Here is a 20,707-nt window from a genome sequence, read left to right on the forward strand (position 1 = left end):
ACGCCGGGGAGCGGCGCCGGCGCGGATCCGGCATCACCGGGGCGCTCCGGCGTGGCGGGCCGGCCGCGCGGCTTCTCGGTGCGGAACTGGTTGAGCATATCGAAGAAGCTCTGCTCCGAGAGGCCCTGCGCGTCGATGGACGAGGTGCTGCCGTACTCGCGGAACAGCGCCGCGTTGCCGCCCAGTTTGGCGCCGCGCGGCTCCGCCGGCTCCTCGGGGTCGCACTCGCTCAGCGTCACCTCGCTGCTGCTGCGGTGCCGCAGCGGCGACAGCCCCCGCGCCGGCGAGCGCGGCCACCAGCCCTCCTGGAACTCCACGTCCTTGGAGCGGCGCCGCGTCAGCCGGTGCAGCGCCTTGAACCCCGCGACGCCGGCGAGCGGCGCCGGGGCGGCCGCGCGGTGGCACGCGGTGTCGCGGTGCCCGGCGCCGGGGAGGTCCTTGGCGGCGTCCCGTTTCGGGGGCCAGTCGGCGATGCGGGCGCGCACCCCCATTTTGGGCACGGGGGGCGCGGGCGCGGCGGGCGGCGTCGCCGTTGTGGCCCCAGGGCGCGGTGGCGTCGCCGTCGTGCCGCGCGGGGCGGTGGGAGCTCATGGTGCGGCGGGGGGGTCACTCATGGCGCGGGGGGGGGGCCGGGGGTGCCGGGGACGCCGCCGCCGGTGCCGCATGGTGCTGGTCGGTGTCACACGGCGCCCATCGGTGTCACATGGTGCTGAGCGGTGTCACCGCGTCGCCGTCACCGCGTCGCCGGCCTGCAGGGGGAGCAGAGGGTCAGGGGAGGATTTCGGGGACCCCTCGGCGTCGCGGGGGGTTTTGGGGAGAACAGGCTGGTTTGGGGGGGGGAAACACCATAACTGGGCCGTTTTTGAGCCCATCAGGTCGCTCAAAGCCCGGTTGAACTTGACCTTGAAGCTTCCCAGCTCCCACCCCCACAGTAACAATCCCTGGGGGGTCAGTGGCCACGGGGTCTCGGACCCATTGAGGATCCTCATGGAACACGTGGACTTGGATCCATTGAGGATCCTCGGGTCTTGGAACACATGGACGTGGATCCATTGAGGATCTTCAGGTCATCTTGGAACACATGGACTCGGATCTGTTGAGGTTCCTCATGAACACGTGGACTCGGATCCACTGAGGTTCCTCATGAACACGTGGATGTGGATCCATTGAGGTTCCTCAGGTGCCCTTGACCTTGACCTCCCCCGTGGCCCCACGTTTGGTCCCTTGAGGTCCACGGGACCCCCTTTTCCACCCCGTTTTGGGGACGGACAGACGCGCGTCCACCCGTCTGCGCTCGGCATTAACTGCCCCCCCATCCCGTCCGGCGCCCGCTTAATCCCCGCTAATTACTAATTACTCATTAAGCCGCTAAGGTCGCATCTGTTGGGGCGTTAAATCCATACCTGGGAGCCTTAATTAAACGCAGCCTAACGAGCGGGTCTTGGAGGAGGCTCAACGGCTTTTTGGGGTAAAAAAGCCAAATTTTGGGGACACGGAGCTCCCTCCCCAGCTCCTCCCAAGTTCATGATTTACACACAGAACACGAGTTTTCCCCTTTATTCCAAAAACCCTCCTCCAAATTATCCAAATTTGGGTTAAAACCCAGCGGCGGGGGAGAAATAACCAGATTTGGGGATTTAGACCCAAACGGGGCCCGAGCTGGGGGGGCGGGGACCCCGTTTGTGTTTATTAAAAACCCCAAACTGCCCCGTTTAATCCCTCCTGGAACAATCTCGGTTAATCTCACGCCGGCTGGAGGAGGAAGATGATGATGATGACGATGAAGATGATGAAGATAAAGCAGCGGGGGGGGGGGTTCGGACCCCCCGGGACACCCAATTCCGGGGATTTTCAACCCAAAAATGCAGTGTAAACCCTCTCCGGACCTTCCTCTCCCCCCGAGAAGACCCAAAATTGGGCTTTTTCAACCCAATCCGGAGCCGCGATCCGCACCGGACTCGGCCCTTCCGCGCTAACGAGGGCGGGTTAATTATTAACCACGAGCCTTCGGTAAATTAAGCGACGCTTTTTAACTCTTCCCGCGCCGGGAAACGTCCCAATCGGCTGCTTCCCAATTAAAAATAACGACCTTCCGAGCACCCGCTCGACCCCAAATCTGATGGAAACGGCCCCAAAACTCCCCGCGACGTTTCCCGGGCTCTTTTTGGGGTGAAACAGCCCCAAAAACATCCACGTGGGATCCAAAACCGATGGCCGGGGCAGGGGAGAAATTAGTCAAGTCGCTAATGAAGATGTTGGCAACTTTGCGCTTAATTAGGGAGCAATTAAAGCCAAATAATCCCCGTAACCGGGCGACAAAAGGGGATAAACAGCGACCGGGGACCTCGATCCCGCTTGTTATCTGGTGGAGACGCTTAATTAACGGTAATCAAACACAACACGGCCATAAACGGGGACAAACTCCTACCTGCCTGAGCCGGGGAGGCGCCCACGACGATATTCCGGCTTTTCCCCAAAATCCAGGGATTTCACACCAAATTATCGTAGGACGGAGCAGCTCGTTAGGCCCTGGTCAACCCCCGGATCGGGCCCCTCGTGGATTAAATCCGGGGTGTTTTGGTTAATATTTGCTGTAAAAACTCGTCAGGCGCAGTGGAAGCGGCACCGGGGGACGCTCCTTACCGGGGGGAAACGGCGCCGAGTTTGAGGAGAAATCCTGCGGAAAAAGGCAAAAAATAGAGAGCTGATTTCAGGTTGCGCGCCGGCCCGAATCGCCGCTAAAACGGGGCGAAAACGGCATTTCCGGGGGGTTAGAAAAGTGGATGAAAACGGCGAGTCTGCAGGGGTTTTGGATGGGGGGGTAAATGGTAGAAATGGCTAAAATATGGTTAAAAATTGAGGGATTGAGCCAAAAAGCACCAAAATTGAGGAGCTAAAGGCGGCGGGAGCTGCTCGCCGGGCAAGTGCCGACCTGCAGGGACGGGCGGAACGCCACATCCCCAAAACTGCCCAAAACCTGCTTTTCTCCCCAAAACCAGCGGAGAACGGCGGCAAAAACACGGGAAATGGGGACTTTTAGGGTTAAATTAATAGCGAAGTTGGGGTGTGTCCCCCCCCCCCCCCCCTAAAATTGGTCAATAAACCAACAGCCCCTTGGCGGTGGGGGGGGGGCACGAGGCTCCTCAGCGGCTCCTCATTAGCGGCGCCTCGTTAACGAACAGGCCGCACAAATAGGTCAGGACGCCGGGGGTTTAATTAAAAAGGCGCCGGGGAAGGTTCCGCAGCAGCTTTTTGGGGGGGAAACGGGGGAATTTGGGGGTGTCCCAGCATCCCCCACCCCGCCCCGGCTCATTTGCGTCATTTCTCAATCAGTGATCGTGTTTAATTGCTGCCCCGACCTCGGGGTTTTGCTCAGGGAGGGGTTTTATTTTTGGTTGTTATTTCCTGCACCGGCGCAGGTTCCCCCCCCAAAAAAAACCCCATTTTAACCCCAAATAAACCCCACTTTTGGGATTTGTGTGTCCCCCCACAATAACAATTGTGTTTATCATTATCTGTAGTTACTCCCCAGTAAGAAAACTCTCCCCCCGCCCCAAAATACAACCACTGCCCCCCCCCCAGCTGCTCTCCCGGTCCCACACCCCAAAACCCTTGTTTTTCCCCCAATTTGGGGTCTGGGGGGGTACCTGTCAGAGCGGTGACACCGCAGCTCGCGATACAAGCACTGGGGGGGGAATAACAAAACATCAATGAATGGGAAGGAGCTGGGGAGCAAATTAACGAGGGGGGGTCCCCCCCGCCCCCCCATCAGCGCTGGGGTTTGTGGGATTTTGTTTAAAATTAAACTTAAAAAGGGGAAGAACTCAGCACAGCCCGCAGGGGACAAACGGCCGATTGTGTGTGTGTGTCCCCCCCCATGAATGAGGTCAGGTTGGGGGGTTATAAGGGAGTGACCCCCCCCCAATTTGCCTGCTCCCCAAAGGGGTTTCGCTGCTGGGGGGTCCCCTACGGCAGCGCCCCCCCCGTCACACAGAAACTGCCCCTCAAAGAAAGGGGGGGACACACACACAGCCCCCCCAGGGGTGAGATGCCCCCAAATGTACCAGCCCCCCCACAGGTCCCCCCTAAACTCCACAAATCCCCAGGACCCCCCACCAAGTTCCTCCTCCCCACCCCCCCGAATCCCCAGGACCCCAAACTCCCCCCCCGAGGCCCCGGGACCCCCCGAGCTCCCCCTCGAGGCCCCGGGACCCCCAAACTCCCCCCCCAAGCCCCGGGACCCCCCGAGTCCCCCCCCGAGGCCCCGGGACCCCCAAACTCCCCCCCCAAGCCCCGGGACCCCCCGAGTCCCCCCCCGAGGCCCCGGGACCCCCCGAGTCCCCCCCCGAGGCCCCGAGACCCCCAAACTCCCCCCCCAAGCCCCGGGACCCCCCGAGCTCCCCCCCTGAGGCCCCGGGACCCCCCGAGTCCCCCCCAGCTCTCCAGGACCCCCGCGCGGAGGCCGCCGGGAGCTGTAGTTCCCCCCTCCCCCCCGGCCCCAGCCCGTACCCAGAACTACAACTCCCGTGGCCGCCCCGGGGGAGCGGGAAGCGGGGAGCAGCCCGAGCCCGCCGGGGACCCTCCCGCCGCCCGCCAGGCCCCACGCCAGGCGCAGGCCCCACGGCGCCAGGCCCGGGCCCGCCCTGACGGGAGCGCGGGGCGGCGGAGCCCCCGGTCTCCGTCCGTCCCCCCCCGGCGCTGCGGGGGAGACTGAGCCGGGGCGGGGGGGCGGGGGGGGGGTCACTCACCCGGCGGCGCGAGGACACGGGCCAATCGGGGGGCGGCGGAGCGGCGCGAGGGCAGCCCCGCGGCCGGCGCGCGCGGCGGCGGGCGGGAGGGAGGGGCAGCGAGGGGGCGGGGCTTGGAGGGTGGAGGGCGTGGCCTCGGGGTGAAAGGGCGGGGGGGTGCTCCGGGAGCGGCGGCGGCGTCCTCCCCGCCGCCAGGGGGCGCTGCGCCCCGGGGTGTGTTTGGGGGGGGGGGGGGTGTCTTAAAGTGGCAGGTGACCAGTTTGGAGTGGGGACGGACGTGGCACCCCCCCCCCAAATTGGGGACAGGCCCCCCCCGGAAACTGGGGACCCGCCGGGGATCCCTCATTTACATACCGGCGATTCAGGGACCAATCAGCGGGTTTGGAACGCGGCGCGCAGCCAATCAGGAGGCGATGTCACGCCCCCGCGCTGGCACGGCGAAGCCACGCCCCTAAAGGCCCTTGGGGGCGGGGCCGACGGCAGCGAGGCCAATGGGCGGGGCGGGTGGGAAGCGTTATTTGCATACGGTCCACGAGGGGGCGTGGTCCCCGCCGGGCCGGGCGAGGCCCCGCCCACGCTCCCGTCTGATTGGTGGCGGCGCGGGGGCTCGTTTGCATACAGGGCGCGGGCGGCAGCGGTTCCCGCGGGAAACGAGTGTGTGATGCGGGGCAGGGGGGGCGAGCCCGACTCCATAGGAAACCCCCCCAGCCCCACAGGAATCTCTCCAGCCCTATAGAACCCTCCAGACCCATAGGATCCCCCCCAAAACTATAGAAACCTCCTGGTTCCCCAGTGCCCCCCCAGCCCCACAGGACGCCCCCCCCCATTAAGCTGGAGGAGTGAAGTACAGAAACACTCTAATAAAAGCTGCATCCAGGTTGGAAACCAACGGAATTTAATCCCCGGGGGGTGGGGGGGTTGGGGGCCCGGGGGTCTGGGTCCCCCTATTCCTGGGGGTACTCCCCGGCCAGGTAGACGTTCTTGCCGTCGAACTGGGTGTCCTGGAGGCAGCGCAGCAGGAAATGCCCCAGGTCGTGTTTGGAGATGACGCGCGACCCCCCCGAGGTGCCCCCGACAGTCACCGTGTAGGAGCCCGTCAGGGGCCGGTCGTCTGCGGGAGAACCGGCACTGGGGACACTGTGGACACTGGGGACACTGGGGACACTGTGGGGAGTGGGGGGGACGGGGGGGACGGGGGGATGGGGGGCACTGGGGACACTGCGGGGAGTGGGGGGAACGGGGGGGACGGGGGGATGGGGGGCACTGGGGACACTTGGGGGAGTGGGGGGAATGGGGGCACTGGGGATACTGGGGGGAGTGGGGGGGTTTGAGGGGAATGGGGGCACTGGGGATACTGGGGGGAATGGGGGGGATGGGGGGGTTTGGGGGAATGGGGAGACTGGGAGGTATTGGGGGGCACTGGGGATACTGGGGGGAGTGGGGGGGACAGGGGGGATGGGGGAAATGGGGGGGATGGGGGGACTGGGAGATACTGGGGGAACTGGGGGGAGTGGGGGGGACAGGAGGGACTGGGGGCACTGGGGGCACTGGGGGGATGGGGGAAATGGGGGGGATGGGGGGACTGGGGGTCTGGGGGGACTGGGGCGCAGGGGTTTCGGGGGCCCCGCCGTACCCGCGATGTGGGGGGGCATCACGTAGACACAGTGCAGCCCCGAGTCCAGCAGGAGGCGCTGCATGCGCACGTGGTCCTGGGTGACCGGGAGCAGCCGCGGGGGGACGCGCTGCAGGTCCCAGAGCAGGAACGCTGCACGGACACCACATTGGGGACAGGGGGACACGGGGGGACAGGGGGACATGGGGGGACATTGGGGACATGGGGGGGACATTTGGGACAGGGGACGTTGGGGATGCACTGCAGGTCCCAGAGCAGGAACGCTGCACGGACACAACATTGGGGGGACACTGGGGGGGACACTGGGGACATGGGGGGGACACTGGGGACATGGGGACATTGGAGACAGGGGGACATTGGGGGACATTGGGGACATTAGGGCCACCCACCGGAGAGGCGCCCCCTGCAGGCCCCACCGCAGCAACGCTGGGACATTGGGGACATTGGGGGGGTCCCGGGGGGTCCCGAGAGGGGGACGGGGGACACCCACCAGACAGACAGACTCACACCCACCGGACAGACGGGGGGACACCCACCGGACAGACAGACCGACACCCACCGGACAGACAGGCCACCACCCTGCGCACGCCGTGGGTCTTCATGGCGGCCACGATGTTCCGGGTGCCCTCGGACATGATGGTCGTGGGGCCTGGGGGACACGGGGACCCCGCGACAGGGTCATGGGGCTGCCCCCCAAATTTGGGGGGGGTCTGGGGGGGGTTATGTGGCTGCCCCCCAAGTTTGGAGGGGGTTTGGGGGGGGGTTCTGGGGCAGCCTCCCAAGTTTGGGGGTGATGGGGAGATCACGGGGTCCCAGGATAAGGGGGTCCCCCAAAATTATGGGGGTGTTGGGGTGTCAGGGCGGGGGGTCTCCCCACATTATGGGGTCACAGGGTTTGGGGTCCCCTGGGTCAAGGGGGGTCCCAGGGAAATGGGGTCCCGGGATGGGGGTCTCGGGATGGGGGTCCCGGGGCCGGGGGGGCCGGGGGGGTCGGGTTGGGACCCCGTACCCAGGTCGTCCCGTGTCCCCAACACGATGATCACGGCGTCCTGTCCCCTCACGGCCTCGGCCACCACCGCGGGGTCCCGGACGTCCCCGACCAGCACGCGGGCGGGGGGCGGGGACAGCGGGGGCAGCCGGGCCCGATCCCGCACCAGCACCGTCACCGCGTACCCTGCGGACAGCGCCCGGACGCCTGGGTCCCCTCTGCTCGGGGTGGGACAGCGCCCGGACGCCTGGGTCCCCTCTGCTGCGAGAGGCAGTGCCCGGACGCCTGGGTCCCCTCTGCTGGGGGTGGCAGTGCCCGGACGCCTGGGTCCCCTCTGCTCAGGGGGGGACAGCGCCCGGACGCCTGGGTCCCCTCTGCTGCGAGAGGCAGTGCCCGGACGCCTGGGTCCCCTCTGCTAGGGGTGGCAGTGCCCGGACGCCTGGGTCCCCTCTGCTCAGGGGGGGACAGCGCCCGGACGCCTGGGTCCCCTCTGCTGCGAGAGGCAGTGCCCGGACGCCTGGGTCCCCTCTGCTGGGGGGGACAGCGCCCGGACGCCTGGGTCCCCTCTGCTGCGAGAGGCAGTGCCCGGACGCCTGGGTCCCCTCTGCTAGGGGTGGCAGTGCCCGGACGCCTGGGTCCCCTCTGCTCAGGGGGGGACAGCGCCCGGACGCCTGGGTCCCCTCTGCTGCGAGAGGCAGTGCCCGGACGCCTGGGTCCCCTCTGCTGGGGGGGACAGCGCCCGGACGCCTGGGTCCCCTCTGCTGGGGGGAGGCAGTGCCCGGACGCCTGGGTCCGCTCCATTGGAGGGACAGAGCCCGGACGCCTGGGTCCCCAACTTTGTGGGGTGAGAGCACCTGCTCCCTATAGGGACTGTATGGCCCACAGGGGCTCTATAGGGCCCATAGGGACTCCACTTACCCCATGTGGGCCCCATAGGGCTCTACCTGCCCCATATGGGCTCTGTATGGCTCATACAGCCTCGACCTGCCCTATAGAGACTCTATATGGCCCCATGGGGGCTCTGCCCGCCCCGAACGGGCGTTATCACCCCCCTATGGCCCTATCAGCCCCATACGGCCCCTGTCAGCCCCAGATAAGCTCTATCAGCCCCGGGCAGGGGGGCGGCCCCGCATAAGATCCATACGGCCCCAACGCGCCGTATGGCGGTGGGGGGTGGGGTGGGGGTGGGCTGCCCCACCTATGGGCTCTATAGGGCCCCAAGGGGCTGGATCTGCCCCCGAATCAGGCTCCATATGATCCCTATAGGGGCTGTATGGTCCCTATGTGCTCTATACATTCTGGCCATGGCCTCCCCGCACCTCCCACTTGCCCCCCAGTTCCCACCCCCCACCCAAACCCCAGTGACCCCAAAACCCCCCAAACCCCAGTGCCCCCCAACCCTCCCGTGACCCCAGGGACCCCCTGACCCCCCGTGTCCCCAGGTCCCCGCAGGTTTGGGGGCGCGGGGTGTCCCCTCTGCTCCCCCGTCCCCTCATGTCCCCCATGTCCCCGTGTCCCCTCCAACCCCCGTGCCCCCTATGCCCCCCATATCCCCCTATATCCCCCCGTGTCCCCCCGTGTCCCCCCTACCCTGCTCCAGCGCCTGCGCCAGTGTCACCAGCCCCGTGCGGCCGGTGGCGCCGAAGATGGCGACGTTCTTGACGGACATGGGGACACGGGGACACACGGACACACGGGGGACACCGGGGGACACCCGGAGCTGCCGCCACCCGCTGCCGGAATGGGCTTCGCCCCCGGCTCTTGGCTCCGCCCCTCTGCTCTTGGCCCCGCCCCCTGGTCTTGGCTCCGCCCTCCGGTCTTGGCTCCGCCCCACCTTGGCTCCGCCCCACTTTGGCTCCGCCCCCCGGGACTTGACTCCGCCTCCCGGGACTTGACTCCGCCCTCAACCAGCAGCTCCGCCCCCCCCGGGGCTTGGCTCCGCCCCCCCTCGAGATTCGGCTCCGCCCCCGGCACTTGGCTCCGGGGATTCGGGACCGGGGTCGGGGGGTGTCGGGCCGGGCACCCCCAGTCTGTACGTTCCCGGTCCATACGTTCCCGGTCTGTACGTTCCCAGTCTGTACGTTCCCGGTCCATACGTTCCCGGTCCGTACGTTCCCGGTCAGTTCACCGTTCCGCTCTGCGCCCCCCCGGGCTGCGGGGTCCTGGTCCATACGGCACCAGCCTGTGCCCCCCCCCCGCCCCGGTCTATACATCCCGGTGTGTGCATCCCCCTCTCCCTGCCCCCCCGTACATACGTCCCAGTCTCCGCGTGCCGGTGTCCCCCCGGGGGCTGGGGGGGGATGCGGGGGGATATGGGGGATGTGGGGGGATGGGGCCTCGGGGGGGGGTTGGGGGGGGATATGGGGGGACGTGAGGGTGGGGGAGGGGCACGTTCCCGTTTGCGCCGTCGCGCGGGGGGGGGGAGGGGCGGGGCCGCGGGCTGCGGCGGCGCGCGCTCCGGTGCGCAGGGCGGGACCGGCGGACCCGAGTGTGTGTCCGTGTGTCCGTCCCCCCCCGGTGAGTGTCCCCCCGGTGTCACCCCCCCCCCGCCCCCCTTCCCCGTCACCCCCCCCCGCGGTGTCCCCCCCCCATCCCCGCATCCCCCCAGCACCCCCGCCGCCCCCACCCTCGGTACCGGGGGGGACACGAGACGCGGGGGGGGCTCCCGTGGGTGGGGGAGGGGTCCCGGGAGCGCGGGGGTCCCGGGGGGGGGTTGGGTGCGGTGGCAGGGTCGCCCAAGGTGACCGGCGGAGGGGCCCGATCCTGCTGCTGGGGGGGGGGCGCTGAGGAGGGGGCGCTGCGGGGACTGTGTGGGTGCCAGGGGGGTCCCGGGGGTGCTGTGGGAATTCAGGGGGTGCTGGGGGGGGCGGGGTCCCCCCAGGGTGTGTGTGTGTCCCCCAGCCCCATGGCGGCCGAGCTGGACAACATGGAGCAGCCGAACAACAACAACGGCCCCTGGGACCCCCCCGAGCCCCCCCGGGGCTGGGACGACCCCACGGCCACCGCCAAGATCTTCGAGTGCTCCCGCATCAAGGCCCTGGCCGGTGGGTCCTGCCCCGGCGCCCGGACGCCTGGGTCCCCCCGCCCGCACGCCTGGGTCCCCCATGCATGGGTTCCTGGGTCCCCCCCCCCCATCACCCCCTGGATACCTGGGTCTCCCCACATCCGGACGCCTGGGTCCCCCCCGGCACCTCCCGGACACCTGGGTCCCCCCCCACCCGGACACCTGGGTCCCCTAGATGTGTGCATCACTCACACCTGGGTGCCTGAATTCCCCCCAAATCCCCCTCACCTGTGTCCCCCGGACACCTGGGTCCCCCCCACCCGGACACCTGGGTCCCCTAGATGTGTGGATCACTCACACCTGGATGCCTGAATTCCCCCCAAATCCCCCTCACCTGTGTCCCCCGGACACCTGGATCCTCCCAGTCCCCACACACCTGGGTCCCCCACCCCCGGATGCCTGGGTCCCCTGGACACCTGGGTCCCCCAGATACATGGGTCCCCCCAATTCCCACACACCTGGGTCCCCCACCCCTGGCCGCCTGGGTCCCCCCAATTCCCACACACCTGGGTCCCCCACTTCCAGCTGCCTGGGTCCCCCAGATACCTGTGTCCCCCACCTCTGTGTCCCCCGGCCACCTGGGTCCCCCCAATTCCCCCCCCATGCCCCCCCACCCGGCCGCCTGGGTCCCCGGGATACCTGGGTCCCCCCATTTCCCACACACCTGGGTCCCGCACCCCAGGACACCTGGGTCCCCCCAGTTCCCCCACCCCCGTGTCCTCCGGATGCTTGGGTCCCTGGGATACCTGGGTCCCCCCAATTCCCATGCACCCGTGTCCCCCGGATGCCTGGGTCCCCGGGGTACCTGGGTCCCCCAGTTCCCATGCACCCGGCGCCCCAACCCTGGTCCCCGGCAGACGAGCGGGACGCGGTGCAGAAGAAAACCTTCACCAAGTGGGTGAACGCGCACCTGGCGCGCGCGGCGCTGCGCGTGGGCGACCTGTACAGCGACCTGCGCGACGGCTTCGCGCTCACGCGCCTGCTGGAGCTGCTCTCGGGGGAGCAGCTGGTGAGCGCCGCCGGGACCCCGGCACCGACACCCGGCACCGCCGGGACCCCTGTCACCAACACCCGGCACCGCCGGGACCCCCTGTCACCGACACCCGGCACCGCTGGGATCCCCTGTCACCAACACCCAGCCCTGTTGGGTTTGGGATCATTGGGGACCCCGTGTCACCGTCACGCATCCCTGTTGGGTTTGGGATCATTGGGGACCCCATGTCACCGTCACGCATCTCTGTTGGGTTTGGGATCATTGGGGACCCTGTGTCACCGTCACTACCCATCCCTGTTGGGTTTGGGATCATTGGGGACCCCGTGTCACCATCACCACCCAGCCCTGTTGGGTTTGGGATCATTGGGGACCCCGTGTCACCGTCACGCATCTCTGTTGGGTTTGGGATCATTGGGGACCCTGTGTCACCGTCACTACCCATCCCTGTTGGGTTTGGGATCATTGGGGACCCCGTGTCACCATCACCACCCAGCCCTGTTGGGTTTGGGATCATTGGGGACCCCGTGTCACCATCACGCATCTCTGTTGGGTTTGGGATCATTGGGGACCCTGTGTCACCGTCCCCACCACCCAGGTCCCATTTCTGTTGAGAATGGGATGAGTTGGGACCTCAATGTCATTGTCACCACCACTCAGTTCCCATCTCTGTTGAGGTTGGGACCTCAATGTCATTGTCACCACCACCCAAGTCCCATCTACGATGAGTTTGGGGTCATTTGGGATCTCAATGTCATTGTCACCACCACCCAGGTCCCATCTACGATGGGTTTGGGGTCATTTGGGATCTCAATGTCATTGTCACCACCACCCAGGTCCCATCTACGATGAGTTTGGGGTCATTTGGGATCTCAATGTCATTGTCACCACCACCCAGGTCCCATCTACGATGGGTTTGGGGTCATTTGGGATCTCAATGTCATTGTCACCACCACCCAGGTCCCATCTACGATGAGTTTGGGGTCATTTGGGATCTCAATGTCATTGTCACCACCACCCAGGTCCCATCTACGATGGGTTTGGGGTCATTTGGGATCTCAATGTCATTGTCACCACCACCCAGGTCCCATCTATGATGAGTTTGGGGTCATTTGGGATCTCAATGTCATTGTCACCACCACCCGGGTCCCATCTCTGTTGAGGTTGGGATCTCAATGTCATTGTCACCACCACCCAGGTCCCATCTTTGTTGATTCTAGGACTGCAATCTCATTGTCACCACCACCCAGGTCCCATGTACGATGGGTTTGGGGTCATTGGGGGCCCCGTGTCACCGTCCCCAGCACCCAGGTCCCATCTACGATGGGTTTGGGGTCATTGGGAGCCCCGTGTCACCGTCCCCAGCACCCAGGTCCCATGTACGATGGGTTTGAGGTCACTGGGGGCCCCGTGTCACTGTCCTCAGCACCCAGGTCCCATGTACGATGGGTTTGAGGTCACTGGGGGCCCCGTGTCACCGTCCCCAGCACCCAGGTCCCATCTACGATGGGTTTGGGGTCACTGGGGGCCCCGTGTCACCGTCCCCAGCACCCAGGTCCCATCTACGATGGGTTTGGGGTCACTGGGGGCCCCGTGTCACCGTCCCCAGCACCGAGCCCTCCCGCCCTCCCCCGGGACGCCGGCGCCGGGCGCTGTCCCCGGGCGGGTGACGGTGCCGCCGTCCGCAGCCCAAGCCCACGCGGGGCCGCATGCGGATCCACTCGCTGGAGAACGTGGACAAGGCGCTGCAGTTCCTCAAGGAGCAGCGCGTGCACCTGGAGAACGTGGGGTCCCACGACATCGTGGACGGGAACCACCGCCTCACGCTGGGCCTCATCTGGACCATCATCCTGCGCTTCCAGGTGCGCGGGGGCAACGGGGGCCCCAGGTGCCCGTGGACGGACAACGGGGTCCCCAGCGCGTGTCAGTGCCCTCTGGCCTTTCCCCAGATCCAGGTGATCAAAATCAAGACCGAGGACAACCGGGAGACGCGCTCGGCCAAGGACGCGCTGCTGCTCTGGTGCCAGATGAAGACGGCGGGGTGGGTGGTGACCGCCCCCTGGTGGCGGGGCAGACCCCCTGGGTGGTGGGGTGGAGCCCATGGATGGTGGGATGGACCCTCCTGGTGGTGGGATGGACCTTCTGGGTGGTGGGATGGACCCTCCTGGTGGTGGGATGGACCCCCTGGGTGGTGGGATGGACCCTCCTGGTGGTGGGATGGACCCCCTGGGTGGTGGGATGGACCCCATGGGTGGTGGGGTGGACCCCATGGGTGGTGGGGTGGACCCTTTGGGTGGTGGGTTGAACCCCCTGGGTGGTGGGGTGGACCCTCCTGATGGTGGGTTGGACCCCCTGGGTGGTGGGATGGACCCCTTGGGTGGTGGGTTGGACCCCCTGGGTGGTGGGATGGACCCCATGGGTGGTGGGCTGGACCCCCCATGGACGAGGCAACGGTCCCACCCCCGTGACCCGCCCTGGTCCCCACAGCTACCCCGAGGTGAACATCCAGAACTTCACCACCAGCTGGCGGGACGGCTTGGCCTTCAACGCCCTCATCCACAGGCACCGGTGCGCCCGCCGGGGCAGCGGGGACCCCCGGACGCCTGGGTCCCGCGGGGTCCGACGCGCCGTTGTCCCCTTTAGGCCGGATCTCATCGACTTCCACAAGCTGACCAAGTCCAACGCGACCTACAACCTCCAGCAGGCGTTCAACACGGCCGAGCAGCAGCTGGGGCTCAGCAAACTGCTGGACCCCGAGGGTAGGGGGACAGCGCGGGGTCCGTCTGTCCGTCCGTGCGGGCCGAGGCGTCCCACCCACCCCGTTGGCCGCTCCCGCTGCACTCTCCACCTCCAATGGGTTTTGGGGGGCCCGAGGTTGGGGTCGGGGTCGGGGATGGACCGCGGTGGTCGAGGGGACCTTGGGGGGACCTTGGGGACCCACGTGTCACCCCCGCCAGACGTCAACATGGAGGACCCCGACGAGAAGTCCATCATCACCTACGTGGTGTCCTTCTACCACTACTTCTCCAAGATGAAGGCGCTGGCGGTGGAGGGGAAGCGCATCGGGAAGGTGGGTTCTGGAGCTCGCTCTGGAGCGGTTGGGGTTCTCCGTCCATCCCTGGGGTTCTCCGTCCTCCATGGGGTTCTCCATCCTTGGGCTTCTCCATCCTCTACTCCATGGGGTTCATCCATCCCTGGGGTTCTCCATCCTCTACTCCATGGGGTTCCCCATCCTCTACTCCATGGGGTTCATCCATCCCTGGGGTTCTCCATCCTCCATGGGGTTCCCCATCCTCTACTCCATGGGGTTCATCCATTCCTGGGGTTCTCCATCCTTGGGGTTCTCCATCTTCTACTCCATGGGGTTCTCCATTCTCCATGGGGTTCTCCATCCTCTACTCCCTGGGGTTCTCCATCCATCCTTGGGGTTCTCCATCCTTGGGGTTCAAAATCCTTTGCTCCATGGGGTTCTCCATCCTCTACTCGATGGGGTTCTCCATCCATCCTTGGGGTTCTCCATCCATCCCTAGGGTTCTCCATCCTCTGCTCCTTGGGGTTCTCCATCTTTGGGGTTCTCCATCCTTGGCGTTCTCCATCCTCTGCTCCTTGGAGTTCTCCATTCTTGGGGTTCTCCATCCCTGGGGTTCTCCATCCTTGGGGTTCTCCATCTTTGGGGTTCTCCATCTTTGGGATTCTCCATCCCTGGGGTTCTCCCTCCTTGGGGTTCTCCATCCTCTACCCTTTTGGGGTTCCCATCCCCGCCGCGACCTTTGCTGGGCGGGCTGTCGACCCCGCGCGCCGCCCGGCAGGTTCTGGACCAGGCCATGGAGGTGGAGGCCATCGCGGGGCGGTACGAGGCGCTGGCGGCCGAGCTGCTGGCCTGGATCCACCACACGGTGGCCGTCATCGCCAACCAGAAGTTCGCCAACTCGCTGAGCGGCGTCCAGCAGCAGCTGCAGGCCTTCACCGCCTTCTGCACGCTGGAGAAGCCGGTCAAGTGAGGACCCGCGGCGCGCGGCGATGAGCGGCCGCGGTGGCCGCGGCGTCACCGCGGCGCTGTGCCCCCGCAGGTTCCAGGAGAAGGGCAACCTGGAGGTCCTGCTCTTCACCATCCAGAGCAAACTCCGGGCCAACAACCGCAAGCTCTACGTCCCCAGCGAGGGCAAGAGCATCTCCGACATCAACAAGGTGCTGGGGCGGGCGGGGGCCCCGCGGGGGCTGCGGAGCCCCCGGGTGACCGGTGGCCGCCCCGCCAGGCCTGGGCCCGCCTGGAGAAGGCGGAACACGAGCGGGAGGCGGCGCTGCGCAACGAGCTGATCCGGCAGGAGAAGCTGGAGCTGCTGGCCCAGCGCTTCGACCACAAGGTCGCCATGAGGGAGACGTGGCTGAACGAGAACCAGCGCCTGGTCTCGCAGGTGGGGGGCGCGAGGGGCCCGGCGCTCGGGTGGTGGGACCCCCTTGGAACCCAACGCTCGGGTGGTGGGACCCCCTTGGAACCCAACGCTCGGGTGGTGGGACCCCCTTGGAACCCAACGCTTGGGTGGTGGGACCCCCTTGGAACACAGTGCTTGGGTGGTGGGACACCCATGGAACCCAAGGGTTGGGTGGTGGGAACCCCTTGGAACCCAAGGGTTGGGTGGTGGGACCCCCTTGGAACCGAAGGATTGGGTGGTGGGACCCCCTTGGAACCGAAGGATTGGGTGGTGGGACCCCCTTGGAACCCAAGGGTTGGGTGGTGGGACCTCCTTGGAACCCAACGCTTGGGTGGTGGGACCTCCTTGGAACCCAACGCTTGAGTGGTGGGACACCCATGGAACCCAACGCTTGGGTGGTGGGACACCCATGGAACCCAACGCTTGGGTGGTGGGACCCCCTTGTAACCCAACACTTGGGTGGTGGCACCTCCTGGGTCTTCTCCTCGGCTGGGTTGGGTTTGAGGAACCCAACTTGTGGGTGGTGGGACTCACTTGGAACCCAACTCTTGGGTGGTGGGACCTCCTTGGAACCCAACGCTTGGGTGGTGGGACCTTCTTGGAACCCAACGCTTGGGTGGTGGGACCTCCTTGGAACCCAACGCTTGGGTGGCGGGGTGTCCCGTGGACCCAACCTTTGGGTCGTGGTGCCCAATGGTGGCCTCATTGGGCTCCTCCCTTGACCACGTCTCGCGCCCCAGGACAACTTCGGCTACGACCTGCCGGCGGTGGAGGCCGCCATGAAGAAGCACGAGGCCATCGAGGCCGACATCTCCTCGTACCACGAGCGCATCCAGGTGGTGGTGGAGTTGGCCGTGGAGATGGAGTCCGAGGGCTACTACGACACCAAGCGCATCGGCGCGCAGAAGGACAACGTCCTGCGGCAGTGGGGGCTCCTGACGCAGCTGCTCCGCGCCCGCCGCGCGCGCCTGGAGCAGAACCTGGCGCTGCAGAAGATCTTCCAGGAGATGGTCTACATGATCGACTGGATGGAGGAGATGCAGGTGGCGCCGCGGGGCCGCGGCGGGACGGGCGGCGCGGCGGGACGGGACGGGACGCTCCCAACCCGCCGCGCTCCCCGCAGGCGCTGCTGGTGTCCAAGGAGCCGGGGAAGCACCTCCTGGAGGCCGAGGACCTGCTGCAGAAGCACGGGCTGCTGGAGGCCGACATCGCGGCGCAGACCGAGCGCGTCCGCGCCCTCAACGCCGCCGCGCTGCGCTTCTCCGAGCTGGAAGGTGACGCCGCGCGGCCCGGGCGCCCCGGCGGGGTCCCCGCGGCCCCCGCTGAGACTCGCCTTGTGTCGGCGCAGGTTACCAACCCTGCGACCCCCAGATCGTCCGCAACCGCGTGAACCACGTCCGCACGTGCCTGGAGGAGCTGGGCGCGCTGGCGCGGCGGCGGCGCGCGGAGCTGGAGGACTCGCGGCAGCTCTGGGGCTTCTTCCAGGAGATGGAGGAGGCCGAGGGCTGGATCCGCGAGAAGGAGCAGATCCTGGCGGCCAAGACCTGCGGCCGCGACCTCAGCAGCGTCCTGGCGCTGAGCGCCGAGCACAAGAGCATGCTGGGCGAGCTGGGCAACCGGCGCGCGCTGCTGCACCAGGCGGCCAAGCGGGGCGAGCAGCTGCTGGCCAAGAAGCGCTTCAGCCCCGGCGCCATCCAGCAGAGGACGCGCGAGGTGCGGCAGCGCTGGAAGAAGCTGGAGGAGGTGACCGGGCTGCACCAGCAGCGCCTGCAGGAGGCGCTCGCCTTCTTCCAGTTCAGCGCCGAGACGGACGACCTGGTGGCCTGGCTGCAGGACACCTACCGCCTGGCGTCCAGCGACGACTTCGGCCACGACGAGCACTCCACGCAGGCGCTGCTGCGCCAGCACCGCGCGCTGCTGGACGAGGTGGACAAGCACCGCGCCGCCGTCCTGACGCTGCGCAAGCAGCTGGCGCTGCTGGCGCCCGAGCACCGGCGCGGCGTGGACGTGCAGATCCGCGTGGTGGAGGTGGAGCAGCTGTACGGGGAGGTGGCCGAGGTGGCCGTGCTGCGGCAGCAGTGGCTGCAGGACGCGCTGGCCGTGTACCGCATGTTCGGCGAGGTGCGCGCCTGCGAGGTCTGGCTGGACGAGAAGGAGCAGTGGCTGCAGAGGATGGAGGTGCCCGAGGAGCTCGATGAGGTCGAGGTCGTCCAGCACAGGTGGGTGGGCGGCTGGGGGTGGACACTGGGGCTCTTTGGGCCATGGCTGGCCACCACGGCTCACATCTGGCCATTGCCGACCTCTACAGTCACATCTATTCATTGCTGACCTCCGTGGGTCACATCTGGCCATTGTTGACCACCGTGGGCCACATCTGGCCATCGTTGACTACCACGGGTCACATCTGGCCATCGCCGACCTCAGTGGGTCACATCTGGCCATCGTTGGCCACCACGGGTCACATCTGGTCACCATTGGGCTCTGTGGGTCACATCTGGCCATCGCTGACCACCACGGGTCACATCTGGTCACCATTGGGCTCTGTGGGTCACATCTGGTCATTGTTGACCATCGCGGCTGATGACTGGCCATCATTGACCTCTATGGGTGACATCTGGTCATCATTGACCTCTATGGGTGACGTATGGCCACTGTTGACCACCACGGGTCACATCTGGCCACCGTTGACACCACGGGTCGCCTGTGGGCAGGTTTGAGAGCCTGGACCAGGAGATGAACAGCGTCATGGGCCGCGTCCTGGACGTCAACCAGGTGGTGCAGCAGCTGCTGGACGGGGGACACCCCAGCTCGGAGGAGGTGCGCTCGTGCCAGGACCAGCTCAACGGCAGGTGCGGCGCGGGGAGGGGGCTCAACCGTCCCGGGGGCCACCCTGCCCGGGGTCGGCCTCGTCTTGCTTGGGGGGCTCCTGGGTGGTGGGGCTGGTTGTAGACCCCAACCATGGGGTGCTCCAAGCCTGTAGAACATCTCCATGGGGTTCGGCTCTCATCACCATGGGCCAAGACCATCGCAAGGGTCTTTGGTGGCCGGAGTTGACCTCGGGGGGCTCCTGGGTGGTTGTAGACCCCAACCTGTGGTTCTCCCAGCACGGTGGGACCTCCCCGTGGGGTCCATCTCTGCAGCGGGTTGCCAAGCGCAGCCCAAGCGCCGGCGACGCCCGCGGCCGAGCCCGCGCCGCTCTTGTCCCACCAGGTGGAACCGCGTGGTGGAGCTGGTGGAGCAGAAGAAGACGCAGCTCAGCTCCATCCTGAAGATCCAGAACTACCTCCTGGAGTGCGGCGAGATGACGGCGCAGGTGCGGGAGAAGAGAAAAGCCATCGAAGCCACCCAGTCCGGCGGCGGCGACCTGGGCGGCGTCCTGGCCCTGCAGCGCCGCTTGTCCACCATGGAGGCGGCTCTGGTGGTGCTGGAGCCGCGGCTGCTGGAGCTGCAGCGCGAAGGCGAAGCGCTGGCGGCCGCGCACCCGGCGCGCGCGCTGGAGGTCCTGCTGCCCTTCGAGCAGATCAGCGAGGAGTGGGAGGCGCTCACCAGGGCGCTCCAGGGCTGCGAGGACTCGCTGAGCGTCGCCGGGCGCCTGCAGCAGTTCATCCAGGACCTCGACACCTTCTTGGGCTGGTTGGTGAAGACCCAAGCGGCCGTGGCCTCCGAGGAGGTCCCCGAGACGCTGGCCGACGCCGAGAGGTTGCTGAGCCAGCACGCGGCGCTCAAGGAGGAGATCAACGGCTACGAGGAGGACTACGCCAAGATCCAGGCGGCCAGCGACCTGCTGGCGCTGGAGGAGGCCGAGGTGCCGTCGCTGTCGCTGCAGCAGTGGCTGCAGAAGCTGGACGCGGGCTGGGGGAAGCTGCTGCAGAGCTGGGAGACGCGGCGCGAGGCGCTGGTGCAGGCGCACGTCTTCCAGCTCTTCCTGCGCGACGTCCAGCAGTGCGAGAGCAGCCTCGACAGCCAGGTGCGGGCGGGGGAGGGGGGCGGGGCGGACCTTCTGGGGTCTGGTTGATCGTCTTGGGCGTGGTTGACTTTGTCTTGGGCTTGGTTGACCATCTTGGGCTTGGTTGACTATCTTAGGCTTGGTTGTCCCTTCTGGTTGACCTTGTCTTGGGCTTGGTTGACGTTGTCTTAGACTTGGCTGACATTGTCTTGGTCTTGGTTGACCATCTTGGTCTTGCTTGGTTGGCCCTTCTGGTTGTCGTTGCCTTGGGCTTGGTTGACGTTGTCTTGGGCTTGGTTGACCATCTTGGGCTTGGTGGACTATCTTAGTCTTGGTTGACCCTGCTGGTTGACCTTGTCTTGGGCTTGGTTGACCATCTTGGTCTTGCTTGGTTGACATTGTCTTAGGCTTGGTTGACTATCTTGGTCTTGCTTGGTTGACCCTTCTGGTTGACCTTGTCTTGGGCTTGGTTGACTATCTTAGGCTTGGTTGACCCTTCTAGTTGACCGTCTTGTCTTGGTTGACTATCTTAGGCTTGGTTGACATTGTCTTAGGCTTGATTGACCATCTTGGTCTTGCTTGGTTGACCCTTCTGGTTGACATTGTCTTGGGTGTGGTTGACCGTCTTGTCTTGGTTGACCATCTTAGGCTTGGTTGACCCTTCTGGTTGACCTCCTGGTTGAGCTGGAGCGAGCAGGTAGAGACGGGTGGGAGAAGGGCTTGGTGGACCTTGGTGGGCTCGGTTGGCCATCCTGGGCTCGGTTGGCCATCCTGGGCTTGGTTGGCCATCCTGGGCTCGGTTGGCCATCCTGGGCTCGGTTGGCCATCCTGGGCTCGGTTGGCCACCTTGGTTGCCGTTCTGGCTGAGCCGGAGCACGACGAGCCCGTCCCCGTCCCCCGTCCC

General features: G+C 66.3%; 3 protein-coding genes across 3 annotated transcripts in view; 1 reads left to right on the top strand and 2 right to left on the bottom strand.

Annotated features, from left to right (window-relative positions):
• LOC308051272 (signal-induced proliferation-associated 1-like protein 3) overlaps positions 1–4,825 on the bottom strand; it is a gene marked incomplete at its 3' end in the record, with an annotated part of 7,818 nt that extends 2,993 nt beyond the window's left edge. The window contains exons 1-5 of the mRNA XM_080361633.1: positions 4,749–4,825; positions 3,648–3,685; positions 2,644–2,677; positions 2,429–2,553; positions 3–749 (exon numbers count right to left, since the gene is read on the bottom strand). Of these exons, the coding sequence (XP_080217759.1) occupies positions 3–491 (489 nt within the window). The 5' untranslated portion in view covers positions 492–749; positions 2,429–2,553; positions 2,644–2,677; positions 3,648–3,685; positions 4,749–4,825. The remainder of the gene's footprint in view (positions 1–2; positions 750–2,428; positions 2,554–2,643; positions 2,678–3,647; positions 3,686–4,748) is intronic.
• A 795-nt stretch (positions 4,826–5,620) lies between these two features.
• Positions 5,621–9,138, bottom strand: BLVRB (biliverdin reductase B). Its single transcript, XM_080361616.1, has 5 exons — positions 8,960–9,138; positions 7,391–7,555; positions 6,941–7,030; positions 6,382–6,513; positions 5,621–5,859 (listed from the first exon to the last, which is right to left on the bottom strand). Exons 1-5 carry the CDS (start codon positions 9,036–9,038, stop codon positions 5,693–5,695), a joined length of 633 nt encoding a protein of 210 aa, XP_080217742.1. The 5' UTR covers positions 9,039–9,138; the 3' UTR covers positions 5,621–5,692.
• A 1,136-nt stretch (positions 9,139–10,274) lies between these two features.
• SPTBN4 (spectrin beta, non-erythrocytic 4) overlaps positions 10,275–20,707 on the top strand; it is a gene marked incomplete at both ends in the record, with an annotated part of 29,208 nt that continues 18,775 nt past the window's right edge. Inside the window, 15 exon segments of the mRNA XM_080361634.1 lie at positions 10,275–10,413; positions 11,291–11,442; positions 13,113–13,286; positions 13,374–13,465; positions 13,912–13,992; positions 14,068–14,183; positions 14,382–14,494; positions 15,234–15,421; positions 15,495–15,612; positions 15,681–15,839; positions 16,598–16,900; positions 16,981–17,131; positions 17,206–18,076; positions 18,569–18,706; positions 19,068–19,824. Coding sequence (XP_080217760.1) covers positions 10,275–10,413; positions 11,291–11,442; positions 13,113–13,286; positions 13,374–13,465; positions 13,912–13,992; positions 14,068–14,183; positions 14,382–14,494; positions 15,234–15,421; positions 15,495–15,612; positions 15,681–15,839; positions 16,598–16,900; positions 16,981–17,131; positions 17,206–18,076; positions 18,569–18,706; positions 19,068–19,824 — 3,552 coding nt within the window.

This window comes from Nesoenas mayeri (genome assembly GCF_963082525.1).
Source record: "Nesoenas mayeri genome assembly, chromosome: 35".
Classification (NCBI taxonomy): Eukaryota; Metazoa; Chordata; class Aves; order Columbiformes; family Columbidae; genus Nesoenas; species Nesoenas mayeri.

Bases quoted from the DNA above. Each gene is read 5' to 3' on its own strand.
- BLVRB (XM_080361616.1), bottom strand. From the start codon at position 9,038: ATGTCCGTCAAGAACGTCGCCATCTTCGGCGCCACCGGCCGCACGGGG. The intron at 6,514-6,940 runs GTGGGTGTCGGT...GTGTCCGTGCAG, and splicing joins GGTGGTGGCCTGTCTGTCCG to CGTTCCTGCTCTGGGACCTG. The intron at 5,860-6,381 runs GTACGGCGGGGC...GTTCTCCCGCAG, and splicing joins GATGCCCCCCCACATCGCGG to ACGACCGGCCCCTGACGGGC.